General features: G+C 41.8%; 1 protein-coding gene across 3 annotated transcripts in view; it reads left to right on the top strand.

The window, feature by feature from the left end:
- RALGAPB (Ral GTPase activating protein non-catalytic subunit beta) overlaps nt 1–27723 on the top strand; it is a 145832-nt gene that overhangs the window by 36405 nt on the left and 81704 nt on the right. For all 3 annotated transcript variants that reach the window (XM_044985326.1, XM_044985327.1, XM_044985325.1), the window contains exons 7-11: nt 8121–8299; nt 12866–13014; nt 13136–13355; nt 23893–24094; nt 26608–26775. In XM_044985326.1, the coding sequence (XP_044841261.1) occupies nt 8121–8299; nt 12866–13014; nt 13136–13355; nt 23893–24094; nt 26608–26775 (918 nt within the window). The remainder of the gene's footprint in view (nt 1–8120; nt 8300–12865; nt 13015–13135; nt 13356–23892; nt 24095–26607; nt 26776–27723) is intronic.

Raw genomic sequence — 27723 nt, 5'->3', positions numbered from 1 at the left:
AGCCCTGGTTTTACTGTCTATGCTGGAGGCTGTGAGAGACCTGCTTTTCCCCCATGGTGCCACCATCCTTTGCCATTCGGGAGCAGTCAGTGGCCGCACCAGAACCGAGGGCCACCATGGCACCAAGACAGGTGCTGGTGAAGGGCAAGCTGGTCATGATGGTGTGGCACAAATTCCCTCACTCATGGCACCACTCTCTGGCACTGGTCAGCAGTGCCCCACCTTGGTTGCCAAGAAGCCACTTCTCAGATTCGGAAGCAGAGTCCTAAGCCTCACGCAGGAGCAGATGTTGCTCCGATAGGCAGCACTCTGCGACTGGACATGGGCCAAGGAATGCTGCTGGTGGCATGGCCACCAGCACAATGGCAAATGCCCCAGAAGTGGCCATTTTGGAATCCCTGAGTGTTCCAACCTATCCAGGGGTCCCAGTCCATAAGATTGTATTCTGCGATATTGGCGGCATGAGCTGCCCAGCCATCCCTCTTGGAACAAGGATCGGTCCCCCTCTGCCAAGCCTGGTGCTGAGCAGGAGGATGCCCCTTCACAGGACCCATCTGGAGCAGAGGGAGAAATATAGGGCCAGGTGCCTGTGCAGGCTTCTCCATCTTCCCCTCTCAACGAGACAGTGATGGGAACAGCTATGGTGCCCACCCAGGAGGATTATAGGGTGCACCAAGAACTGCTGAGGAGGGTAACCCAGAACCTGGGCATTCAACCAGAAGAGTCCTCTGAATCCTCCCATGCCTTAGTGGATATTATAATGGCCTCAGGACCATCACGGGTAGCCCTGCCATTGAAGGATGCCATCCTGGAGCCTATAAAAGTTCTCTGGCAGACTCCCACATCCCTCCAACTTACTGCTAAGAAGATGAAGAGGAATGTGCAGATGACACTAAACTTGGAGGAGTGGTAGATACGCTGGAGCGTAGGGATAGGATACAGAGGGACCTAGACAAATTAGAGGACTGGGCCAAAAGAAACCTGATGAGGTTCATCAAGGACAAGTGCAGAGTCCTGCACTTAGGACAGAAGAATCCCATGCACTGTTACAGACTAGGGACTGAATGGCTAGGAAGCAGTTCTGCAGGAAAGGACCTAGGGGTTACAGTGGACGAGAAGCTGGATATGAGTCAACAGTGTGCCCTTGTTGCCAAGAAGGCTAATGGCATTTTGGGCTGTATAAGTAGAGGCATTGCCAGCAGATCGAGGGATGTGATCATTTCCCCTCTATTCGACATTGGTGAGGCCTCAGCTGGAGTACTGTGTCCAGTTTTGGGCCCCACACTACAAGAAGGATGTGGAAAAATTGGAGAGAGTCCAGCGGAGGGCAACAAAAATGATTAGGGGGCTGGAGCACATGATTTATGAGGAGAGGCTGAGGGAACTGGGATTATTTAGTCTGCAGAAGAGAAGGATGAGGGGGGATTTGATAGCTGCTTTCAACTACCTGAAGGGGGTTCCAAAAAGGATGGATCTAGACTGTTCTCAGTGGTACCCGATGACAGAACAAGGAGTAATGGTCTCAAGTTGCAGTGGGGGAGATTGAGGTTGGATATTAGGAAAAACTTTTTCACTAGGAGGGTGGTGAAGCACTGGAATGGGTTACCTAGGGAGGTGGTGGAATCTCCTTCCTTATAGGTTTTTAAGGTCAGGCTTGACAAAGCCCTGGCTAGGATGATTTAGTTGGGAATTGGTCCTGCTTTGAGCAGGGGGTTGGACTAGATGACCTCCTGAGGTCCCTTCCAACCCTGATATTCTATGAAGTACTTTGTCCCTCCCAAGGGGTATACGTTTTTGTATATTACCCCTCCCCCCAACAGGCTTGCTGGTTGTTTCTGCGGTGAACAAAAGGGAGAGAGAGAGGCAACAGGGGCCAGCCCCTAAGGCAAAAGATGACAAAAAACTCAGCCTTTTTGGCAGAAAGGTCTACTCTACTGAGCCACCAGCTCAGGATTGCCAACCACCCAGTGCTCCTGGGTTGGTATGACTTTAATTCTTGACCTGCTATGGCAAAGTTCAGGGAGCTCTTGCTGCAGGAATCCAGGGGTGAGTTTTCAGCCATAGTGGAGGAAGGCAAAGCGATGGCCACGGCGTCCCTCCAGGCGGCTCTGGACACAGTAGCCTGCTCCATGGCTTTGGTGGTAGTGATCATGACGGTCTGCCCTATGAGGTCCAGCAGGCAATCCAGGACCTGTTGTTTTGAAGACAAATCACTCTCTTCAGAGCAAACTGATTTGAATCTTCATAGCTTGAAAGACTTGAGGGCTACTCTGAAATCCTTGGGTCTACATACATCAGCTCCTGCTAGGAAGCACTATAAGCCCCAACCAATGGCCAGGTTCTACCCTCCGCAGAAGAGAGAGGAATACAGCAGGAAAAAGAACATGCTATAGAAGGAGGCCTCTGTCCCAGTCCTTGTGTGCCCGAGCACCTGCCGCCCAAGCCATTTGACGGTGTCTAAACAGGCCTTTTGAGGGTATGCCTGAGGATGGCATACCAGGACAGTGTCTGGAGCCTATTTCCCCTACGTTTGTTGACCGGTTGTCCCACTTCTATCAGGCGTGGGTCTGAATTACCATGGATTTCTGGGTGCTGTGCATGGTGGAAGTGGGATGTTCCCCTCCTTCCCACCCTCCCTGTCCTCCTTCAGGGACCCTTCTCATGAGAGACTTCTAGCCAAAGAGGTGCAGTCACTCCTAATCTGTGGAAGCAGTGGTGGAATTTCCACCAGTGCTAAGGGGTTGAGGGTTCTACTCCCATTACTTCCTAATCCCAAAGACCAATGGCAACCGTGACCCGGGGTGCCTGGGGCAGCCCTCACTGAAAATGCCAAGGTCAGGGCAGGCTGCAAAAAAGAGTGCAGACACTCCCAAAACTGGTGGTTAACACTGAAGTTAAACTCACCAACCAGTCACAAACTGTGCTACTGGTCCCCCACACTGATTATTGAGAAGCTAAAAAAAGAAATCATACCGCCTCCTTTATTGCATTCCAGTTCTCTGGCTCCCAATCAGCACCTAGGTCCAGTACAGTGAGAAGTTATTTAAAAACTTTTTGCTGACATCTACAAAATGCCCTTTTGACCCTAAAGGGTCAGCCATGTTACTAGGTCAATATTAGTTTGGATCTTCCCCAAAATACCACACTGCCAGCCAGTCCTTTAGTGTTTATGTTATAAGGGAAAAAAAGAAAAAAACTCTCTTCTTGGTTCTAAGTGACAAAGCACTCAGATACATACAGAGACTTTAAAGTCCATATAGGAGGTTCTTAGCAGTATTCAGGGGCAGCTCCAGGCCCCAGCATGCCAAGCGCGTGCTTGGGGCGGCATGCGGTGGGGGGCACTCTGCCGGTCGCCGGTAGGGCAGCAGGTGGCTCCGGTGGACCTCCCACAGGCATGCTTGCGGAGGGTCCGCTGGTCCCGCGGCTTCGGTGGAGCATCCACAGGCACGCCTGCGGGAGGTCCACTGGAGCCACGGGACCGGCGACCGGCAGAGCGCCCCCTCCCCCACGGCGTGCCGCCGTGCTTGGGGCGGCGAAATGGCTAGAGCCGCCCCTGGCAGTATTGGTGAGTTTGCTGGCTTGAAAGTCCCTCTGGAATACATCCACAGCTTAGATAGGTCTTTCAGAGTTTTGTTTGTAGGAAAGTTACTCCAGAGGTAAGAAGCAGGAATGAAGACAAAATGGAGACAATGCAGCTGCCCTTTATATTCTTTTTTCCATGTGGCTTGTACTTCCTGTGTCTCAAACACAAGCTTCACAGCACTTGGAAAAGCCTTAGAGTTCTTCTCTGTCCATAGGCATGTCCCTACAAGTCCTGCTGACTCCTAAAGTGTATTCCCTGGCTCCTTTCAATGGGTTCATTGTACAGCTGAACCCTTGATGGGCCATCAAACTGGCATCAGCACTGTCTAGCCTGTCTCTCTGGGGTGTCATCCAGATGCACAGAACAAGTTTGAAATACAGATATACATATCTATAACTCTCACAATACAAAGGTGATACGAACACGTAAACAAGATTATCATACTTGGCAAATCACAACATTTCACCTTACATGGCATATCTGATCAGATTCCTTACAATTTTATAATATTGGAATCATATTCCATACAGCATCGCAGCGACCTCAGAACAATTGTTGGATTTGCAAAACCTCAACAGATTCATGAAGAAACTGAAGTTCTGCATGGTCTCCTTGGCCTCCTTTATCTGTTCTTTGGATCCAGGGGACTGGTACGCCATCCTTGATTTAAAGAACATATATTTCTAGATTGCTGTCTTTCAAGGCACAGAGGGTACTTATGATTTGTGGTAAACCACAGACATTACCAGTTTACAGTACTCCATTTCAGTCTGTCAGCAGATCCATGGGTGTACACGAAGTGCATGAGAGTTGTTGCAGCCTTCCTAAGGAGACAAGGGGTGTTGGTGTCAGAGATTGGTCCAGGGGCCATGCGGAAGCAGATGTAAAACTGATACAGTTAATTTTTCAGGACCTGGGGCTATTGACAAATATGCAAAAATCCACTTTTTCCCCAGTTCAAAGAATAGAATTCATAGGAGCAGTCTTCCATGCAAACCAGGCCAGAGCTTTTCTCCCAGAAAGTCAGTTCAGAGCTATAGAGGCACTCCTAAAGAGCCTGAGAGATCACCACGGCAAGAAACTGCTTAATGCTTCTGGAGCATATGGCATCATGCACTTATGTGGCGCAATGCACAAGACTGCGATTAAGACCCCTCCAGTCTTGGTTGGCGTCATCTAGACAAGGTGGTCTCATTTTCCCCTGTTTGGTGATTTCCACCCTCCTTTGGTGTCTGGACCTGGAGACGGTGTGTGCAGGAGTCCCGTTCTTGAGACCTCCACCGTCAAGGTCTCTTGTCATAAACGCATCGGAGATGGGATGGGGGGCCCACCTAGGGACCTTCAGGACTCAAGGCTGCTGGTCCCCAGAGGAACTTGAGTTGCACATCAGTGGGAGAGAATTGAGGGCGGTGCACCTAGCCTGCCGAGCTTTCCAACTGCATCTGGAGGGCAACTGCGTGTCTGTCCTCACAGACAACATAAAAACAATGTTTTACATAAACAAGCAGGGCAGAGCTCGCTCCTCTCCCCTGTTGAGAAGGTTCTGCGTCTATGGGATTTCTTTATAGCCCATTCCATTCACCTCAAAGCCTCCTACCTCCCAGGGTCGCAGAACAAGTTAGTGGATTGTCTCAGCAAATCCTTTTCCAACCATCACGAGTGTCCATTCACGCAGACGTCATGTTCTTCTCCTTCCTAGGCCACAGTTTGGGTTCACTCACAGACACCTTTCTCCTCCCTTGGATGGACCAGGTCTTCTCCACATTCCCTCCCACTCCTCTCATACACAGGGTCCTCCTGAAGGTCAGAAGGGATAGGACAGGGCTGATCCTGATGGGCGGGCTGGGCCGGGCCTGGCCTGGCTGCACAGGCACTACTTCAGCACCCTCCTAGATCTCTCGATGGGCACCTCCATCACCCTACCACTATTTCTGGACTTGATCCTTCAAAGATCACGGTCTCCTATGTTACCCAAACCTTGAATCTCTCCACCTCACAGCATGAAAGCTCCATGGCTGAACCCAGCAGAATGGGCTTGCTCAGGGCCGGTTCATGAGGTGCTCTTGGGTAGTAGGAAGCCATCTTCTAGGGCCACTTACCTGGCAAAGTGAAAGACATTCTCGATCTGGTCGATGCAGAAGGGTGTTTCGCCTACTGAGTCATCACTGCCCTTCATTTTAGATTACCTGCTTCACTTAAAGCAGGAGGGTCTGACGGGGTCATCCATAAGTGTCCCTCTAGCTGCAATTTCTGCATTTCACCCTTGGGTGGGCAGCCGGTCTTCTCAGACTCAATCTGAACGGCTGTACCCATAGGTATCTCAATATGGTGCTGACTAGGCTAATGGGACCCCTATTTGAGCCACTGGCAACATGCTCCCTGTTCTGTCGGTCTTGGAAGGTGGTTTTCCTAGTCGCCATTACTTCTGCCAAAAGGGTCTCAGAGATCCAGGCTCTTATCTCCAAGCCACTGTATACTGTCTTCTTCAAGGACAAGATACAGCTGCGGCCACACCCATCCTTTCTACCAAAGGTGGTCTGTCAATTCCAGAGTAACCAGGACCTCTTTCTGCCAGTCTTCTATCCTAATCCACAAACAAACAGAGAGGAACAGAGACTCCGCTTACTGAATGTGAGGCGTGCGTTAGTTTTCTGTTTAAAGGGGACCAAGCCCTTTAGGAAGACTGCCCAGCTATTCATACCCATTGCAGACAGAACAAAAGGCCATCTAGTCTCGGCCCAGAGAATGTCATCACGGATCACTTTCTGTATCCGCTCATGCTATGACTTAGCAAAGCTCCCAGAGCCTCAGTTGACAGCTCACTCTACGAGAGCTCAAGCATTGTTGGTGGCATTTGTGGCACAAGTTCCAATCAGGGTATCTGTAGAGCGGCAACTTGGTCGTCAGTCCACATGTTTGTGTCACACTATGCCATCACCCAACAAGCCAGAGATGTTGTGGGCTTCGGCTGAGTGGTACTTCAGTCAGCATGCTAATGAACTCCAAACCTTCCACCTGCATAATTGCTTGGGAGTCACCTACATTGGAATGGATATGAGCAAGCACTTGAAGAAAAAACAGTTACTAACCTTCCATAACTGTTGTTCTTCGAGATGTGTTGCTCATGTCCTTCCACATTCCAGCAGCCTGTGCCTCTGTCGGAGTTAGCTGGCAAGAAGGAATTGGCAGGGTGACAGGCCCCTGTATACTGGCGCTATGAGGGCACAACTCTAGAGGGCACCAGAGCCAACTCAACATATACCGCTGAGGGGTAACTTTTTGGCGGTGGTGCATGTGGCACATTGGAATGGACATGAGCAACACATCTTGAACAGTTACGGAAGGTTAGTAACCGTTTATCTATGATGAAGACGTGGAAGGTTGTTACAGTGTGTGTATTTCTTGTTTTTTGTTTTTTTTTAATCAGAAATATCCAAATATGTCAGGTTTGGTCTGCATTGGTTTATTTAAAGAATCTTTAGGCATTCCTTTGTGAACTCTGATATCTTATGAATGGCTGTTATATCTTAACATTTTAGCTAAAGGAAATTTTTATGTAACTAGTTATTGTGGTTATATAGGTGTTTCTGTTAAAACTGTTTTTGTTTGTTACTAACTAAAAATCCCTTCCCCTTCCCCACCCCCTCTTCAATTGCTCATCTCTCATTCCTGGTCCTCTTGATGTCACCATTGGGCTAGTTCTCCATTTGCCATACTCTTCCAGCCTCAATAGGCTTTCAAGGGTTTTGTATCAATCATAAGAAAAGAAAAAGGCACACTTTTTTTTCCTTTGTAGGTCTTCTTTAGCAGGTCTGAAATCTGATGGCAGCAATTTAAATATTCTGAATAAGTGCCATCTCAACCCTCTACAAAGCATAGCTTTAGATTTGGTCACTGCTCTATAATGCTTAATGTCAATATTTTATTCACTGCCCGTCGTTTTAGAAGAAATACCCTAACGAGGGCTACGGCTCTTAACCAGTGTTAGGTTCTGTTAGCTAGTCAGAACTCGTATGGAAAAGACCTTCTCTGTAACTGATCCATCCCTCTGCAATTGCGGGATTGTTATCTACAATGTATTCTCTAGATCTTCACCAAGTTTAATTTGAGATGGTAGCTCAATTCACTGACCGTGATTATAATTGATGATTTTTATAAAAACTTCAGGTCAGTAGAAATATTTCTTTGCTTTCTAAAAAAAATTATAATAAAAATAATTATAACACCTGAAAGCATGCTCTTGCAGCCTTAAAACCAAAATGTTGTAGCATTAAGACCCTGAAAGTGAAACTGATTTTAGTTGTCCATGCTGAGAGAATAACTAGAAACAATTCTCTTATTATCTAAGGTGTTGGCAAAGAAATTAGATTTTGTAAAACCAAACCATCTTAAATTGAGTGTCCTTTTTAAATTTTCTTAAGTTACACACATTGTCTGACTATCAAAGGTTGCATATTTCGGTGTTAAGATTTTAACTGCTACGAGTACACTAAAATGTGGTGTGTGGTTTTTTTTTGTTTTTGTTTTTTTTTAATAGTAATCCAGTGGATTTGAGTAACCCAGCCATTATAAGCTCTACCCCCAAATTTCAGGAGCAGTTTCTGAATGTGAGTGGAATGACTCAAGAATTGAATCAGTATCCCTGCCTTAAACATCTGCCTCATATATTCTTTCGTGCCATGCGTGGGATCAGCTGTTTAGTGGATGCGTTCCTAGGTAATCTTTCCACTTATTTGTGTATTATCTGTCATAATTTAATACAAGACTTCAAGTAATCTTTGTTTATGCTTTTAGGTCCGGATTTTCAGAATTGTGTGCATGTGTTTTTTTGTTTTTTTTCATGCACAACGCTATTGCCCACATTCTCACAGCGAATTTACCTGCAAATGGCAAATAAGACTTCTAACTGGCCAGTTATGTGCATAGTTATTATATTTGCATAAATCATCCTACAAATGTGTACACAGTTCTGAAAAGCTGGGCTTAATACAGTATGGCCAAAATTTGTAAACTGAGCCTCCAAAATCAGGTCTCTAAGGATATGTCTACACTACCTGCCGGATTGGTGGGCAGTGATCGATCCAATGATCTAGTCTAAAACCCGATAAATCGGCCCCTGAGCGCTTTCCTGTCAACTCCTGTATTCAACCACTGTGAGAGGCTCAGGCAGCAGTCAACTCACTGCGGTGAAGATGCCACAGTAAGTTGATCTAAGTATGTCGATACGTAGCTGAAGTTGTGTAACTTAGATTGATTTCCCCCTCCCCCCCTCCCGGTGTAGAACAGGGCTAAGTCACCACCTTTTTTCAGAGATTCTGAGCACCAACAATTTAATTTATAAAGCTGTTTGAGGCACAGTGGTTATTCCTGTGAAGCACTGTCTTTGATTGTATTGCTGTTGCAATACAAATTAATAATCATTGAAGTCCATGGGATTTGCAGATGCTCAGCATTGGTGAAAAATGAGCCACTTTTATTTAGGTGCCTCTTAGGAGTCTAATTTAGGCCCCCAGGTTTAAAAATGTTGTTTGGTAACATTATATAATTTATGTAGAGTTTTTGACCATTGGGCATTATGCCTCTTGCCTTCCTGAAGGTTTATCTAGACTTAAAACTTCATCAGAGTTCTGAGTGCTATATTGTACTTCAGATCTTACTGCCCCTTCTCTGCTTTTTGACTGATGGTTTTTAATATTAAAAACCAAATAATCTGTTATGACTCCCAGAAGTCTGAACTGATAAAACAGGTTGTGGCAGACTATAGAATAAACACGTCACTACTATGCTCAGAAAAAAAAGTTAATCTGTAACATAATGCTACCTAGTTTACATTTCCTCCTTTGAAGGAACCTGGAGAGTTTAGTTCCCTCAAATAAAAAGAAAAATCTTATTTGCCACACTGCTTTTTATAAAGCAACGAATATTCTTTTGACTAGTAATACTTGTTTATATTAACATGTAATATTTGTATACTACTAATCCTTTTTCACTAGCATGTTGCTTGTTGCAAACATAATTTCATTTTCTAAAGAATGGCTTTATTAAATGCTTCTATTGTATATTGCAGAAAGCAGCAAATTAATTTCTTTCTTCTCTAGGAGTTGCAGCCTTTACGAACAGTGGGTGTGAAAGATTACCCAGCTATGGTATTAAGTCTTGTTGCACTCATTTTGGTAGCAAGAATCTGGGCAGAAGGGTTGATAACTAATACTGATATACCAAACAATGTTGTAAAAGCTGCAGTATTCTGTCATTATTTGTAAAAGTGTTTGTTTCAATTTTTGTGTAATAAGAAATATATTTGAATTTGCTAAAAGGACATTGTTATGGTATAGTGACTTAAAAATGTTAACTATTTATTATAGCCTTGAAGAGATCTAAAATTGAAATCTGTTCCAATTTTTTTACCCATTGGTTTGTCAAAGGGTTGGTCACAGGGCTGGTTTTTTGTTTTGTTTTTGCTTTTAAACAAAGCTATGAAGTATTTGGTGTTTAAAACATTGTATGTAAATTGTAGTGACTTTGCAAACAAATGTAGAGTAAAACTTTCACATTGGAACAAACTTCCAAATGCATCAACTTAAAAAATATTTGTATTAACAAAATATTTTCTGTTTTACATAATCTTACTCAGAATTACTACGGATTACAACATTTTGATCCCTAAGCTATCGTTGCTGCTTATTTGAGCTTCAGTGAAGTCATAACATTGCAATTGTGCTACAATAACCATGCTAAGAATGATGTCATAAATGAAGAATTATGACCTCACTGCAGGATCTAATAGAAGCTGGGCTTTGATGAATGTGGACTTTTTAAAATAAAAAATAGCTTTAGTTCTGGTGGGGAACACAGAGTGCTTGAAGCCACTTTCACTTCGTATATAGACTCTTTTCAAGTTTGTTCCGGTGTGAAAGAGGTGCCCTTAGACATTTATAGGGAAAAAACCAAGGTTAATCATGCTCCTGGGCTCCTGCCAATAGTGTCCCTTTAAACAATTTGTTTAACTGCTATCAAGCATAAAGTTCAAACTGGACGTTTGAGTTAGTTTGCTTAATACAGAATACTGCTTCTTTGTAATTACAAAATTAATAATCCTCTCAACACTGTGTAAATCATATTTGCTTTGTGTATTGTGCTACATGTTGCACCAGTGCAGGCAGAAGTGCAGAGGTGTCACATTACACATTGGCTAACTGCCACTGTCTTTTCAGTTTTACATGGGTTAAGCTTTTGAATTTGTTTAGATTCATACATACTTTAAATATACTCTTGATACATTACTTGGTGACTAAGGGTTTGAAGTACATATTGTGTTCAGGATGAATTTTCAGGGTAAAAGTACTTGAAAATAAAGTATTGTCCTTGTCAGTTTGTACTGGGCTAGATAAGGCTGCCAAGTCTTGCATTCCTGACTCTCTGCACTGTTTTCCTGCCCTGATTTTATGAAATGACCTGGAGCTGATTTTATTTTTAATATGTTACATGTGAAGAATTTATAATTCAGCAGTTTGATAAAAATGTCTATTAATAACCTGGTACTGCCTTGTAAATAATAGATTAGTGACCTTCTACACAGCAGACTTATTGTAAGTTGTCGAACAGTGCAGATATAGAATTTACATTTTAATCTTAAAAGAAACTTCACTGGTATAAATATTTATGAAGAGATGGAGCTTTAAAGTATAGTGCTTGATTGTGCATTTCTAAGCCTGCTCCCACATATTTGGTTCTTCCCAAATGGGAAAATCAGCCTTTGGGTTGGCTAACTCCTGGCTTAGATTGGGAGGCTGGTCTTGAGACTTTTGTTGCGACCTAGTAACTAACCTAGCAAAACTGCTTTGTCCATTAGTGTCAGAGACACTATACAGTGAAAGGTCAGGGGTGAAAGTGAATAAGGACCAACTGTAGCTCCCTACTTCCAGTTATGTATCAGTCTGGAATGCTGTACCCAGCAGAAAATAAGGTGGTCACTTTGGGATTCAGAGCAGAAGCCTGTGGGCTAACTACAAATACTTGTTTCAGATACGCAATATTGCTTCTGTGTAGCTTTCTTTTACATTCTTCAGTTCCTCTGCGGGCATGGAGCCTTAGACTACCCACCTGAAACATCATTTTTTTAAAATATTCAAACTAAATATGGGTAATAAACCATGATAGTGGTAACTAAACTCTTTTTCTCTTTGTCCTGAAAATATTGGTAGATTGTTTCTGTGATTTAGTGTCTGGACAGGTTCAATATCTTAAGCATCTCACGTAGAAAGTGAATAAGGAAATGTTGTTTATCCCTTCACAAAACACAAGAACCAGAGGTTACCCAACAAAACGGGTAAGCAGCAGGTTTAAAACAAACAAAAAGAAGTACTTCACATAGTGCACAGTCAATGTGTGGAACTCTTTGCCAGGGGATGTTGTGATAGCCAAAATTATAACTGGGTTCAAAAAAAAATTAGATAAATTCATGGATGATAGGTCCATCAGTATAAGTAAGGATGGTTAGGGATGCATACCCATATTCTGGGTGTCTCTAAACCTCTTGACTGCCAAATGCTGGGACTGGATGATGGGATGAATCACTTGATGATTACCCTGTTCTGTTCATTCCCTTTGAGGCATTGGCTAGTTGCTGGAAGACAGGATACTGGGCTAGATGGACCTTTGGTCTGACTCAGTATGGCCATTCTTATGTTCTTAAATGCCCTGCCATAGCCTATCATTAATCTCCCCCCCCCAATCTTGCAGCACACTTTCACCTTGTATCCGGGTTTCTCAGATTGGCCTTAAAGATATGAATCTTTGTGGTTTGCAGAGAAACTAAGCGCTCTATCCCACAAATTTTCTAGGACAGATGTTGGGGAGGGGGTGTCTTTTCATTGAAATGGGGGGTGAAGTGGATTGTCCTTTGAGTTTCATTCAGACCGCTCTATGTAGAGTAAAAGTGAATTGGTTGTTCTGAACCCATGACTAGAAAGAAAATGGCTTTCTACAAAACGTCTGCATTCCCTTTTACCATCTGTTGGTGCCCTCACTCCTCCACTTTCTTAGGTGCTTATGTTGGTGTTTGCTCACCTTTGATAAGCAGTGGTCTGTCATGTAGATTTAACTCAAATGCTTTTCTGGACCACTTGTCAATCTCTACTAATACTGAATGATAGATGCTTTTTAACCCTCTGGTGTTTTGGGGGAATCTCTGATGCTAATGATTTACAGAATGCCTTAATATCTATGTCATAGGGCTCTAAAAGTACTTTGCACTGAGATTTGCTTTATTTCATTCTTCAGGCATTTCACGACCCCGGTCAGACAGTGCTCCCCCCACGCCAGTAAATAGGCTGAGCATGCCCCAGAATACCGCTATCAACACAACTCCACCTCATAACCGAAGGCATCGGGCCGTGACTGTGAATAAGGCAACAATGAAAACCAGCACTGTAAGATGTTATGATTAGTACTTCAGTATTTTTCCATTTGATCTGTTTCTGAGTATGAAGGAATATAAAATTTCCTTAAAAATTTCTAATAGGGTGAAACTTTTTTCTTTTATTCAAATAGGTTAGCACTGTTCACACATCAAAAGTGCAGCACCAGCCGTCGTCCTCCACCTCTCCATTGTCTAGCCCAAACCAGACTAGTTCTGAGCCTCGACCACTACCAGCTCCTCACAGGCCAAAGGTTAACAGCATCTTGAACCTCTTTGGATCATGGTTATTTGATGCAGCATTTGTTCACTGTAAACTTCATAATGGAATAAATAGAGACAGCAGCATGACTGGTAAATATTGCTGACCAAATATATGCAACTCTTTCCTTGCTTACTGACATTTCCTACCTGCAAGATTAATATTTGCTTAATCAAAAAGAAATAAATAACTTGATAAAGCACTCTATTATGGTTAACCCTTTCCAGCTGAACTAACCCAAACTGGCACCTTTGCTAGCAGCTCAGCAAAGATATCTCTTGAGCTTGGTTTTATCTTAGAAATAAAATATCACCTAGACTTTATAGTACATACTTGTTAAATCAAATGTTACTAATTAGATAACCAGGCAGTTTCCACTATGTCAGATAGGAGACTGTTATTAAATAAAAGAAATGCAGTGTAGTGAGGGAGTTTCCCTTTGTGTCTTGGAAAAGCATCACTTTGAGTAAGAACAGTTTTTTCTTATAATGGCAGTGCTTTAATAAATTCACGTATGAAAAGACTGGCAGCATCATTGCAGATGCCGTTCTGCATCATGTAACTTCACTTGGTCTTAGTATGGGAGAACAGGATTTCTACATCTTCACAAAAGCAAAAAGTCAAGCAAAATCATTCACTTTCAGTGATGGTTAACCACATCAACAGACTGGTAGTTTTCAGTCCTCCTAACTGTTAGATTTATTTTCAGTACTCTAGAGTACCTGGTTTCCATGGTTAGATCTGTTTGAGATATGACATCTTGCAGAAGAAGTGCTCTCTGTATTGGTGGTGGTCTATTCAACATGTTCTTCATGTAATAGGTCAGATTTAGTGGTCTAAAGAAAAAATCAAATCAATTACCGGGTAGGAGAGGTTTGTATTAGCAAGTTTAGGTTTAGAGGTGGCACTCAATAGCAATTATACTGGCTAGCTTCCATGCATGTCCTGCCAGAAAATACGTTCTTAGATGTGTTAAGCTGATATGATGATATCATTCAGTGAGTTTTGCAGTGTTCATTCTAAATACGTATGTCAGGCATATAAGGCCTGATTTTCAGAGGTCCACCTGCAGAGTCCCTTAACTTCAGTAGGAAATATATGTTCTCAGTTTCTCTGAAAAATCAAGCCGGTAATACACATTTAGAGAGAGAGAAGTGGCTGAGCTTAGGAAAACTGAACAATTTAAGAGTAAATTCACACCTGCATGCGCAGGTGAGGGAACTAATACCATTCCCCTTTTAATAGGAGTTTCATACCACTTTAAACATTGAATTTACTGCTTGGTCTATTTGTTGGACTATTTTAAAGTTGGACTATTTTAAAAATTTACAGGCACTCTCTTAGAACAAGGTGTAGATATAAATATAGTCTGAGCAATTTTTGAATAAAATGTGCATTGTTTTTCCAGTGTGCACAACAACTGAGCTGTATGTTTACTCCACTCACTTCCTTACAGATGCTCTTGCTGCGTGGGTTTTTATAAGTAGTTCTTACACACAAATTACTTTTACATACCAGTAAATGTCAGAGACCGAGAGAGAGACCAAGGAATAGTTTGGGGTGTTAACTAAAACATCTGGTCATCCAAAAATTGTAACTTGGTTGAAGTAAATCTTTCATTCTCCAAAGCTGCTCTGTGTTAGCCTAGCCAGTGGATATAAGTCCTATGCCATTAGAGCGAGATTGTAATATTTGTGCCCCAGTGGAGGGACTTGACTTTCTGGATGATGCTTTGCAGTTGTTTCCTGCCTCCAGCAGTTAGACATAGCTCTCTGGATGGCTGAGGTAGACCTGTGTCTGTAGTTGAATAGGAAATTTTAACCCCCGCCTTTTTTGCCCATGAATGGAGTGCTTTGCAGTCAATTCTGTCCCTCTTTTATGCTCTCCAGAGCCCTACAGGAAGAGGCCAACCTTTGCCTGACATGTATTGCTGATTCCGTTAGCAAGAACTGCCCCGCAAGAAGGCACTTAAGATACAATGATGAAGATCCAGATAGATAGAAAATAGTGTTCTATTTCTAGTGTGTCCCTCTTTCTCTCAGTGGTAGAGGTTTGATTTGTGAGCAGAAACCTCCTGAATTTGGAAGTCAGACTCAGTCCATGCAATTCCTTGATTTCACTACTTGTGCATTTCTCCCATTCCCACAAGGAGGAGTGCCTTCTTGGGGACAGTCTTATTTACATCGTGATATCCGTTAAGGAGAAAGCTAATATAACACTCCCAGAAAATAAAAATCCTTTTCAGGGTCAGCCCTTTTGATTTTGAGACTCCCAAACCCTGTAGACTAGGGAAAATACAGTTCCTTTTCTTTTCAGAGTTATAGGTTGCCTGATCCTTTCTTCAGGGCAAGAGTGACTAGTCTAGCCCTGGCAGCTCCTGCATACAAATGGACTTAGGTCCACAGCAGCCAGCCTCTTAGGAGGCTCTAGTGGTTTGCCTTCATGTGAACTGACTGGTCACTGTGCCTCATGGCTTCTTACTTGAGTTTGCCTATATGCCTGGTGAGATACCTTTCTTCCTCATCTTCATACAAAAAGGAATGCAATCCAGGAAATTGAGTCATCTGGTAAAGATTCAAGCTCTAGTACAAAACAGATTCAGAACATACTCTTTGGTATGTCGAGGCATTTGGATTCTGACCCGTTCTGTATTGAACCTGAAGTCAGTAAAAAGTCCCTTCTCCACTTGCTGCCCTGCTGAATGAAGACTCGAGCTCCATGACTCAAGCTGTCCAGGTAGTTTGCTTTGTGCTGGCCACCTACAGACTATTTGCCTGTACAATAATCCATCTTGCTGAAACCCCTCTCTTCTTCATTCTGGGTCAGTACTGATCGTTAGGGGCCTTTGGCTTTCAGTTCATCACAGTGGCTTGTATGCTTATGACTTGTCTGCACATACACTAGCACTTAAATAACTACATTCATGCCTGTTGTGATATCAGTGCAGAAATGTTAATAGTTTTTTTTTTAAATATTTTATAACACTTTTAGTGCTCAGGAGATCTTAGTTGCACAGTGTTAGCCAGACATCTTCATCATATAGATGAGTAACACCACAGAGCTATGCTTCTGTCTCCATCTGATGGTTGAAGGACTTACACCTACTTTGTGGAATGGAATAGAGGAATTTGAAGTAACCAAAATAGAGGTGGGAAATTACCACTAGTAGCATTAAAATTGTACTTAATCCTTCAGATGGTCACACTTGCAACTTTCCCTGTTGAAAGGATCCTGAAGACCTTTTTGTTTCCCAGAATTCTATACTTACCTTATTTGTATTGTGTGAGACACCTAGAATGCTTCAGCATGTACCAGGTCCCATATAAATAAAATGCTGTCTAGCTAAGGCTGAGAGAGCATCCCAACCTGGGTAGACAAATTTGCGCTAGCAGGGCTTGAGCTAGTGCGCTAAAAATAGCAGTGTGGATGTTGTTGCACCTGCAGAGGCTTGGGCTCACCACCCAAGCTCAGACCCCTATCCTCCCTGACTTTTTGAGTCCAAGCTTGGGTGGCTACCTCGAGCTTCCACCAGTGCAGCAAGATCCACACTGCTGCTGCTATGAGTCTGTGTACCTGAGCAGAGAGGCTGCTGCCAGAGAGCAACACAGTGTGTTCTGCCATACGAACAAGGTGCATTCTGACATTCTACTCCCTGGAGAACATGGGCAATTTCAAAAAGATCCCTTTATTAAACTTTGTGTCACACATCACTTCTTCTCCCATCCTACGATAGATTCCTTGTGATGGTCTTTAAGGCTCGATCTTCCATGAAACAAGGAGGCAAAAAGCTGTCGGTCATAGCCAGTATAAAGGAGCCAACCCATAAACGTTCTCCTCAGTTCTTTGTCTCCTTGTCCTAGAACTCCATACCTCATGACTCCGCTTTAATTTTTTTCTCTAACACTCTCTCGTTCCATAGGGAAGGCAAGAATGAGAAAAATGTGGCTGTTGGGGAGAAAAAGGGAGAGGGAGGGTTGGACAGCAAGCAAATAACCTTTCCTACAGATTCCACAGCTGGATCACAGCTAAAAGCATCTTTGGTCAAACAGGAGAGAATCTTCTAAGGATCTAGCAGGAAAACTGTCCCTTCCACCTAACCTTCTCATGACCAGAGGGGAGTTTAGGGTCAGCCTGCCTCCTTTGGCAAACATGAGCTGTTCCTACAGATCATCTGGCTCCTTCAACATGGCATGACTTTTCTGCTTGTTTAGGCAGCCAGCCTCCAAACTCCTCCCTGAGCTGAGATCTCTCTGCAGTCTTTGTTTGAATGACAGATTACTAGCCACCACAGCAGCTGGCAAGGTAAACCCAAATGTAATGAACCCTTTCTGTTTTCAGGGGCTCTGACTCTCTGATTTTGGACCTTCATTCACAATGAATGCAATCACTGCCCCTTTTCAGCCAGTTCAGATTAATCTTTGCTGTCATTGGGAAAACTTACAATGATGTCCCTTGCACAGCTGAGTATAGCCTGCAACATCTCTTAAGTTATTTTCAAGCAGTCCATTCTTGTCTGCTTCTGCTTTGGGGTATGTGTGGCATGTCTTCCTTCAAGCAAAGAGTATTAATGAGACTCCACTTCAGGGTAACTTCTGTATAATTCTGAGTACATCTGACTCTGAGTACATCTGGAGGATCTTTTGCCACTGCATTCTCAGGCCTATCTTTCAACATGATCTTTTGCATTCTGACTCAGAAGCAGCAACTTGTCTGCTGGCTAGCCAAGATTCTTATGCTTTGGGGGTCCTATGTCAGTTAGTGCAGGAATTCAGTGGACTGAGTTGCATTCCAGCTGGCTAGAAATTTCCATCTCTGATAAGAGATGGATGATATTAAGATCTACTGCTTCATAATATGCATCCAAAAGACTTACCTTCCTTTCTTCCTTTTATGAAGTCTTGGAGTAAAGGAGAAGTGATCTGTTCTAGAATCAGGCACTTGCTTTGTGGGGAAAGTCAGTTTTTTGTGTGTCTCATTCTCTAGAATTAGATCACATGGCAGGTCCCCACTCCAAGGACTGTTCCTTCATTAGTCTGTCTGATGTCCAGTTCGTCTTTCTGTCAGCAGAGCTGCCCATTAGCTGCTGGTGGCTAATTACTTGATCAACAATAGATATTAATTTCTCCTCTGTATGCTGTAACTGCTTCAGTAATTTTAAATTCAGTGAGGAATTCTGTATGACTTTTTATGCAACATGCTGGGCAGCAGATACCTTCAGCTGTGCAGTTTGGAAACTCCAGATGGGTGATGCATTGGATCTCAGTAATTGGTCGGCTTGCTATCCTGGCTGCCTTAGAACAAATGCTTCCCCTCAGTTGTGTAATGTCAGCTGCTAACGAGTTTTTCTTGGGCATTTGGGAAACCCTGAAAGGCTATCCCCTGAGTGCTACAGTCATGGCTGAGTCTATTTTCTTAATAGAGCTTTGCTCTGCTGAGTTCTCCAGACCATGTGTCAAGTAAAATGTAATGATGTTAACCCAGCCCTCTTGACAATTTATCTTTTAAGACTAAATTTTTTTTAGCGCATGTGGGATGATATCCCTTGGGTCCAGTTAACTGACAGAGAGATTTGATTGCCTCTTGTAGTATGTCTACACTGTGATGATAAACCTACGACACCAAGTCTCAGAGCCCGGGTCAGCAGGGTTGGGTTACGTGGCTTTAAAATTGCAGTGTAGACAGTGAAAGACACTCTCAGAGCATCCGTTGCCTCGGGGAATCTCATGTTTCCTAAAAGTGCAGCTTCTGTGTAGAATTAAAATCTAGAGCCAGAGAAAATAGGGAGATCAAACTTCAACTACATATGATGGGGAGCTTGCTGTGCCCAGCCTCTGATCCATGCAAGCGGGACTCGTCCTTCCAGTATGCCAGTCTCAGAATAAGTCGGCTGCCTATGAGCCTCAGTCCTTGGGGGCAACTAATAGGATGAACCAAGATTCTTTTCATAAGTTATCTGAAGACCGTGCATCGAGTTCTCCAGGTAGGGAATCTGCCTCAAAGAAGTCGCAGTTGCTGATGACTTCAGCACTCGTCAGTCTCCTACCCAATACCTACGAGGTTGCTTGTTCCGCAGGTTCCAGGGCACTGTTTAAGCTTAAAGACTTAAAACTATCAGGCTCCAATAAGCCATCAGGTGTCTCTGCTCACTCGATACTGAAGATGTTCACTCAGGCCCCATCTAGACTCCCCTTGGAGTGTTTGAGACTCAGTACTGTCAACTCCCTCAGCCACCATCAATTCAACTCAGGCTATGAACACTGTATCTATGACACTCTGTATCACAGGAGTTTAGTTTTCCCTAAGACCTTGCTGTGTCTGAGACACGTGGCTCGCCATTGCTCAGCTGTGATCTGGTCTCGGTACCAAAGACCTCTAGATCCTCAAACACCTGTCCAGTACACTCATGTTTCTTCCAGTGCTCCACAATGTCGGAGTGATTTGGAAGAGGAAGATTTTGATGAAGACCATGCCTTGGTTTCTCAAATACTGTCCAAGGCTCTCGTTTCCATCCCCAGAGAGGCTTTTTTTCAGAGTCTCTGAGGAAATGGATCTCGCTTGTGAGAAATGTCCACAACCACCATCTTGTTGGTATGAGCACTCATACCAATGGATGCCTCCACCCATGCTACATGCATCACCCCCTTGGCCATACTGAGGCCACCAGGGGTCCCAGTATTGCCAGCAATTCTTTAGCACCTTGAACACCACCTGATGGAGAGAGACAACTTTCATCACCCCTCCTCTCTAGGAGACCAGAACCTCAGGAAGAAACCACTGAGGAACAGGAAGCTATGGCTGATAAAGAGGTCTCTCCGTCAGCCAGCAACTCCTCTTCTTCATCCATGGATGAAGCGGTTATGCAACCTCTACCATCTCTGGCTGTTGATTTTGAGCAGTTTCAAGACCTTATCAAGAGAGTTGATATACAGAGCCCTCTTGAGGATGTTAAAGAATCACATCATAAGCTGCTTGACATCTTTCATACAGCTTCATCTGCCTGAGTTACCCTGCCTGTTAACCTCTGCAGGGTTCAGGAGGGCTCCATTATCTGACACCCAAGCCACAATTCTGCCTATGTGCAAGAGAGCAGATAAGAAATATTATGTCCATTCTAAGGACTCAGAATTTTTATTTTCTCATACCTTACCTAACTCCTTGGTGGTCGAGGCAGTTAATAAACATGGAAAGCAGCACCACTCTAAATCTGTGCCCTATATAAAGATCATAAGCACCTTGACCTGTTTGATACTTATCAGCTGCTTTACAATTCAGAATCACCAACTTCTAGGCATTGATGGCAAAGTACAACCATACAAATTATACCAGGCTTAACTCCTTTATTGAGCATCTACCAGCAGAACATAGAGAGCAATTGTAGAATGCTAGTCTGCAGGCCTCTCTTGATGCTGCCGATACTGCCACTCTGATTTCTGTGGTAGTAGTTATGAGGAGGGCCTCCTTACTTCAGGTCCCGGGATTTCCAAAGGAGGTCCAGAATATGGTTGAAGACCTTTCTTTTGATGGCACTTAACTGTTTGTTGACAGCACAGACGAATCTTTGTACACATTAAAGGATTCCAGGGACCACTTTGTATTCTCTGGGGATCTATAACCTGCCTGCAGGAGAAAGTCTAGTAAGTCTCAGGCAGGGCAGAATTTGCTCAAGCCATGCTCTTTACTTGCTCCTCTCTGCCCCCAACATATGCCTTACTCTAGGGGATGTGATGTGAGGAGTCAGGGTCCAGCTGTGGGAATTCCCAGCTGTTTGTTTCCAGAATATCACTGAGGGACTGCATCTCAGCTCATGATCTGTCCCAAAATATTTAGAGAAGGAGTTTTTACAAGGTAAGTAATTTTTCCCTTACTGGTAATTCTTTGAAGTTTTCCCTCTCTTCCACCTTTCCTTGGGAATTGCGTCTAAGGTGTTGAATCTTTGTCATTATTCTGCTACCTGTTTATTTCTGCGTTGGAAGTTTCTTGACTGAGATGGAAGTGGGCAGGCTTGTACATTTATAATGCCCTTTGTTAAGGATTCTTTGTCATCTTGCTTCCTGGAAACTGGAGCCATAACACTTTAGTATAAAGAATTTGTGGTTGGGGAAAGAGGAAAATTGGGGCAAGCAGCATTACTGGTAAGTAACTTTCCCATGTGGGTTCACCCAAAGTAAGCAAGTCTTATGATTATTGTACTAGTGTAGTCCTGTAATATACTTCATGTACAGCATGTAAAGCCCTGGATGGGATGATTTAGTTGGGGTTGGTCCTGCTTTGAGCAGGGGGTTGGACTAGATGACCTCCTGAGGTCCCTTCCAACCCTGAGATTCTATGATTCTATGATAGTTCAGGAGAAGCACAGCTTGAGCTGGGATGGGTTAATACATTTATTTAAAGATCAAATGTACATTAATATGAACACAACTAAACATTATTAGTATTTTGTAGATTTCTTTGTTCATTGTTTTCCATGGTACTTTCAAAACCATAATTTTGGACCTGAATGCCAATTTCCTGTGTGTTTAACAAGCTTGCTATGTCATAAAGCTTTTAATCTATTTTTTAAAAAAAGCCAAAAGCTTCTTAACTTATATTACAATTTCACCATCTTTAAAGTATTTTATAACTACTGCTGTCCTTTGATTTGTTTCCATTTTATTTCTATTATCTTGCAGCATCTTTTATCCAAATTCTTCTTTCTTATAAATCTTGTAAGTAGGAACCAGTAGCTTTTCCTTAATTGCAGTCATGTTTTTTTTTCTTTTTCATAATCCCATATTTTTATTTGTAATGTCATTGTCATTGTCTCCTGTAGCTTTTGCACTTTTACTTGGGAAAGACAAGTAATTTTTTTGTGTGTATGTTTTTTGAATGGGGAAGATTGTTGGCAAAAGCAAATTAATCTGCCTGAATCAGTCCCATCATTTATGTACTATAGTCTGTGATCATGTCATGAATTTCAGGACTTTGCACTAACCATGTTTTGTTTTGTTTTTTAACTTAAAGCTTATTTTTATACAGACCTAATGTTTGATTTGTATGCATTGTGCATGTAGTGTTTTTTGTTTTTTTTTCCAACTATACTATATTGCTGGATAGCTAGGACACAAATGGCTCATGGGAAGATGCATAAAGATTTGTGCTTATTTGTCACCTTAAAGATTTTTCTAGAATAAGTAACAAACATCAAATAGTTTACACCCAAGCATTTTAAAAAGAAAAACTGAGAAAAGACTTTTGTTAGGAACTTTCTAAAAATTAACCCTCCATATAATTTGTAAATAATGTAACTGGCAAAGCATAATCAGGACTTCTGTTAGTACAACTTCAAACTCCTCATCCTTTGCAAATCTGATTTTTTCCCCCCTGCAGTGTCCCAGGCCCTAAATTGTGTCTGTTACTAGTGGAATTCTGATGTGCTTCTTCACAAAACCAAACTAGCCGCTATGGTTTTTGAAGTAATACTGGCACGATTGCCTTTCCTGAAAATCACAAGCAATGTGCTGCCCCAGTCTTTGGGGATCCCACAGGGAAGTGGCTCTTCTGTTGCCCAGGGAGTACACAGTACATCCTTCTTGGCTGCCACTCCAGAAGAAATAATGGGGCAAGCAAAGTGCCTAGCTTTCTCCATGTTGTGCACGTGGCACTGACGTAGGGGCTAGGGATATCTCTAAGAGGAATTCATAAACTACATTTGTTATATCACTCTCAGATATATTCTGCAGGAAAAGAAAACAGTGCTAAAGAATGACCAACCCCAGTTAGGTCCATGGGGCCACCCAAAGCCATTTTGGTATTTTAGAAATGTTTGTAGAGTATGTTAAAGAGTGTATTTAAAAACTTTCATTAATACTGTGAAGTAGCCACTAGGCAACTTCCCAGTTTCCTGGTAGCTGACACCCGGGACTGGCTAACTTCAAAGATTCCCATGGCAATTACAGGCACTGACCAGATTATAACAGCAACTTTCAACACATTCAGACATGTCCCACCTCTCTCACAGCCATCCCTTTCACTCTGATATGGGTCCTGTCTCTCTCCTGACTTCTGGAAATAGGCAGGAGACTTACTTCAACAGTAGAGGCCAGAGGGATAAGCTGGGCCAGAGTAGCTCTGTGCTCAAGAGACAGCCAAAAAAATCGGCGTCAGGAAGCATAAAAGTAGTCCTCTGCTTTTTTGGGGGGGCGGGAGGGGAATGGAACAACTTCAGATAGTGACAAGATAGCTTAGGAGATGGGAAGGGAAATTAGAATGTCTACTTTTCTAAAGGGGAAGAGGAGGCGGGAAGCGAGATGAGGGGTATGGTGGATCTTTTTGTTTGCGCACAACTCAGGGAATTGGACTGATGCACACCGATGCGCACATACTCAACATACGTGTACTCTTCTTCAGTACACAATGCTGAGAGTGAATATACTTATACATAGGGTCTGAAGAATTAATCACTCCTGTGTTAGGGAAGAAATCAAATACCCTGAAATAGGTTTTTAAACAGAGGCAGTGATTCAAATACAGTAAACTAGCAGCTTCATCATAATCCCTAAATTTGACATGATCTTTGTGTCCTGGATCCCATGAGCCTGTTTTGTATGTTGACAAACATAATGAACTCTCTCTTACTTTTTCTCTTTCCAGCTATAGCAACCCAAGCTAGCATGGAGTTTCGTCGGAAAGGATCGCAAATGTCAACAGACACCATGACTTCCAATTCCACATTTGATTCAAGTGACTTTCCTGATAACTATGAAGCAGGAAGAGCAGAGGCATGTGGAACACTATGTAGGATATTTTGTAGCAAGAAGACTGGGGAGGATATACTGCCAGCTTACTTATCCCGGTACTAAAGCATCTTCCAGTTGCTTTCTTGCTATAATTTTGTGGTGAAAATCTAACTTATTTTGAGTAAACAGCATCCAGTTTGCTTCTGAATCTTGTAATGCCAATCAGTGGATAATTGTTCAGGTCTTTAAAGATGCTGCATCTAGGAGGGATTTCTTGCCCTCTCTCATGACCTCAGTTATATCAGGGTTTTCTTGAGGATGCAGAATATGTCCCTTCCTTTTGATGGTCTTATTTGGCTCTTCCATGATGATCTTTTCTCTTCTCTTATCCACTGTAAGACTAAAATTTTTTTTACTACACAGACACAAGGCATGTTTGTGTATTAGACATTGAAAGATGTTCCTATATGGTCTCCAGTTTTACAAAAATGAAGCCACGTAGTCTTAAATTTGAGTATGGAAATATCATGAGATGTTCTCTTCCAGAACCATTATGATTAGGACTGTCAAGCAATTAATGGTGCGATTAATTGCGCTGTTAAACAATAATAGAATTCCATTTATTAAAATATTTTAGGATGTTTTCTACATTTTTCAAATATATTTCAATTACAACACAGAATACAAAGTGTACAATGCTCACTTTATATTTAGTTTTGATTACAAATATTTGCACTGTAAAAAACAAAAGAAATATTTTTCAATTCACCTAATACAAGTACTGTAGTACAATCTCTTTATCATGAAAGTTGAACTTACAAATGTAGAATTATGTGTTTAAAAACAAAAAGCAAAAAAAAAAACCCCGCATTCAAAAATAAACCAATGTAAAACTTTAGAGCCTACAAATCCACTTAGTCCTACTTCCTGTTCAGCCAATCGCTCAAACAAACCAATTTGTTTACATTTGCAGGAGATAATGCTGCCTGCTTCTTATTTACAATGTCACCTGAAACTGAGAACAGGCATTCGCATGACACTGTTGTAGCCAGTGTCACAAGCTATTTACATGCCAGATGCGCTAAAGATTAATATGTTCTTTTATGCATCAGTCACCATTCCAGAGGACATGCATCCATGCTGACGACTGCTTCTGCTCACTAACAATCCAAAGCAGTGTGGACCAACACATACTCATTTTTGGCATCTAACTCAGATAATGAAAAAAGCAGAAAGTTGATTTTGGTTTGGTTCAGGTTCTGTAGTTTCTGCATCAGAATGTTACTGTTTTAAGACTCCTGAAAGTATGCTCCACACCTTGTCCCTCTCAGATTGTGGAAGGCACTTCAGAGTCTTAAACCTTGGGTGGAGTGCTGTAGCTATCTTTAGAAATTTCACATTGGTACCTTCTTTGCATTTTTGTCAAATCTGCAGTGAAAGTGTTCTTAAATCAAACATGTGTTGGGTCATTATCTGAGACTGCCATAACACGTAATATATGGCAGAATGCGGGTAAAACAGAGCTGGAGACATACTATTCTCCCACAAGGAGTTCGGTCACAAATGTAATTATTATTTTTTTTAATAAGCATCAGCATGGAAGCATGTCCTCTGGAATGGTGCCTGACGCATGAAGGGACATACAAATATTAAGCTAATCTAGCACGTAAATATCTTGCAATGCCTGTTCTCACTTTCAGGTGACATTGTAAATAAGAAGCGGGCAACATTATCTCCTGTAAATGTAAATAAACTTGTTTGTCTTAGCGAAGAAGTAGGACTGAGTGGACTTGTAGGCTTTCAAGTTTTACTTTTTTTGTTTTTGAGTGCAGTTATGTACCAAAAAAAATCTATATTTGTAAGTTGCACTTTCATGTTAAAAAGATAGCGCTACGGTACTTGTGTGAGGTGAATTGAAAAATACTATTTCTTTTATCATTTTTATAGTGCAAATATTTGTAATCAAAAACAGTATAAAGTGAGCACTGTACATTTTGTATTTTGTGGAAGATTCACGCAACCAACAGGTGGGAGGGAAATATTTTTTTTAAAGCAGGAATGGCAAAACCCCAAAACCTATGCATGAGGACTCAGTAGAAAGTATCGCAGGCTGGATAAAAGTAGTCATTTAAACCAAAATAGATTTTTTTTTTTATACTTGTTGTTTACTTTTCATTTTATATTGCTAAATTGAATGCTTTATATTTTTTTCTTTAGTTTTCTAAACGTTAGTAGAAACATCTGTAAAAATCTGAAATTCTACTAAGGAATTCAAACAAAATTGGTAAGACTCTAACCTGTGCTATATTTGTGACCAACATCACCTTCCAAATATGAACTTCCCACAAATCAAAGCTGAAATGCTTTGATCTGGCTATCTTACTCCATCAGGGTTTGCAGTCTGAAGTCAATGGAATATGTGCTCCGAAGTCATTTAGGAGCATTTAAAAATTCCACCCTTAGGTGCATATGGATTCAGGAGCATAACTGTAGGCTCCTGGTTAATGAAACATTTTGGTCTGAATTTTAATTTAAAAGGTTAAAAATAGTTATTGACTAATGACCAGTCTAACTGCTAATGCAAAGGCTCTTGTTGTATAAACCATTTAATCCTGACTCTCTCTTTCAGATTTTACATGCTTTTAATTCAGGGTTTGCAGATAGCAGATTTCATTTGCCACCCAGTGCTGGCCAGCATTATTCTAAACTCTCCTCCGTTGTTCTGCTGCGACCTGAAAGGGATTGATGTTGTGGTTCCTTACTTCATTTCTGCCCTTGAAACAATTTTACCTGACAGGTAAAATACTTTTTTTTTTCTTTTTTTTTTTTTCCATGTAGATGTCAAAAGAAAAATTGTCACATGTTACTTGTGAATAGTTTTCATTAGTGCATTCTAAACTGTACCCTGAGGGTCATTGACCCAGTAAATATATGTTAAACAGCAACATTAGTGCTTGGTAATAACTCTGGCTTTATAATGATAATCATAGTGCATACAGGCTCTTGCATTTCCTTACCTTTAACAAGGCTTGGCGGATTTGATTTTTTTTATATGTATATAATTTTGATGGATAATATCAATATTTATTTTAAAGCATTTTTTATTTTTAATTATTTAAGTTTTTGCATTTCTGGGAAATTATGGGCAGCTCAGCCAGTAAGGGAGTCAGACAATAATTATTTAATTGATTCTATATGTTGAGATTCAAAATGTTCAAGCTTTATAAAAGTTAAAACCCAAATTGCCAACATCACATGTCAAAATATACAAAGTAAATATCCTTAAATCAACTTTAATAAGTTCTCAAACAGTATTTTTCTTTCTTTTCCTAGCTGTACATTTTGATTAATATTGCTGGAAATATTTATTGTCTGTTTGTGTGTGCACAGTGAAATCAACATTTACCAATTAAAAATCGAATCCCTCCAAGCCTAGCTTTAACTAATTGTTATTGGGGTTTTGACCCAATAATGGCATGTTACCTTTCCAAAGAATATAATGTTCTTGTCTCTGGGGTGCCCATGAGAATCCAGCAAACCTCTGCTTGGGAGCATGTTTAATTCTGTGGGCGAGTTTAATGATAGAAAAGTAAGGGAGTTGTCATTTTGATTGATAAAAATCTACTGAATCATAATATCTTCGTGGGTGGAGGAAGCTGCTAACACAATGCTACTGAATGTGACAAACTTAGAATAATTATGTAGATATGTATTCAAGAACATGTTTAAAAATCAACTTTTAAAA

The sequence above is a fragment of the Mauremys mutica genome, chromosome 13 (assembly GCF_020497125.1).
Source record: "Mauremys mutica isolate MM-2020 ecotype Southern chromosome 13, ASM2049712v1, whole genome shotgun sequence".
NCBI classification, from domain to species: Eukaryota; Metazoa; Chordata; order Testudines; family Geoemydidae; genus Mauremys; species Mauremys mutica.
Note: the sequence above shows the minus strand (reverse complement) of the source record. Positions and strands in the feature narration are given on the sequence as shown.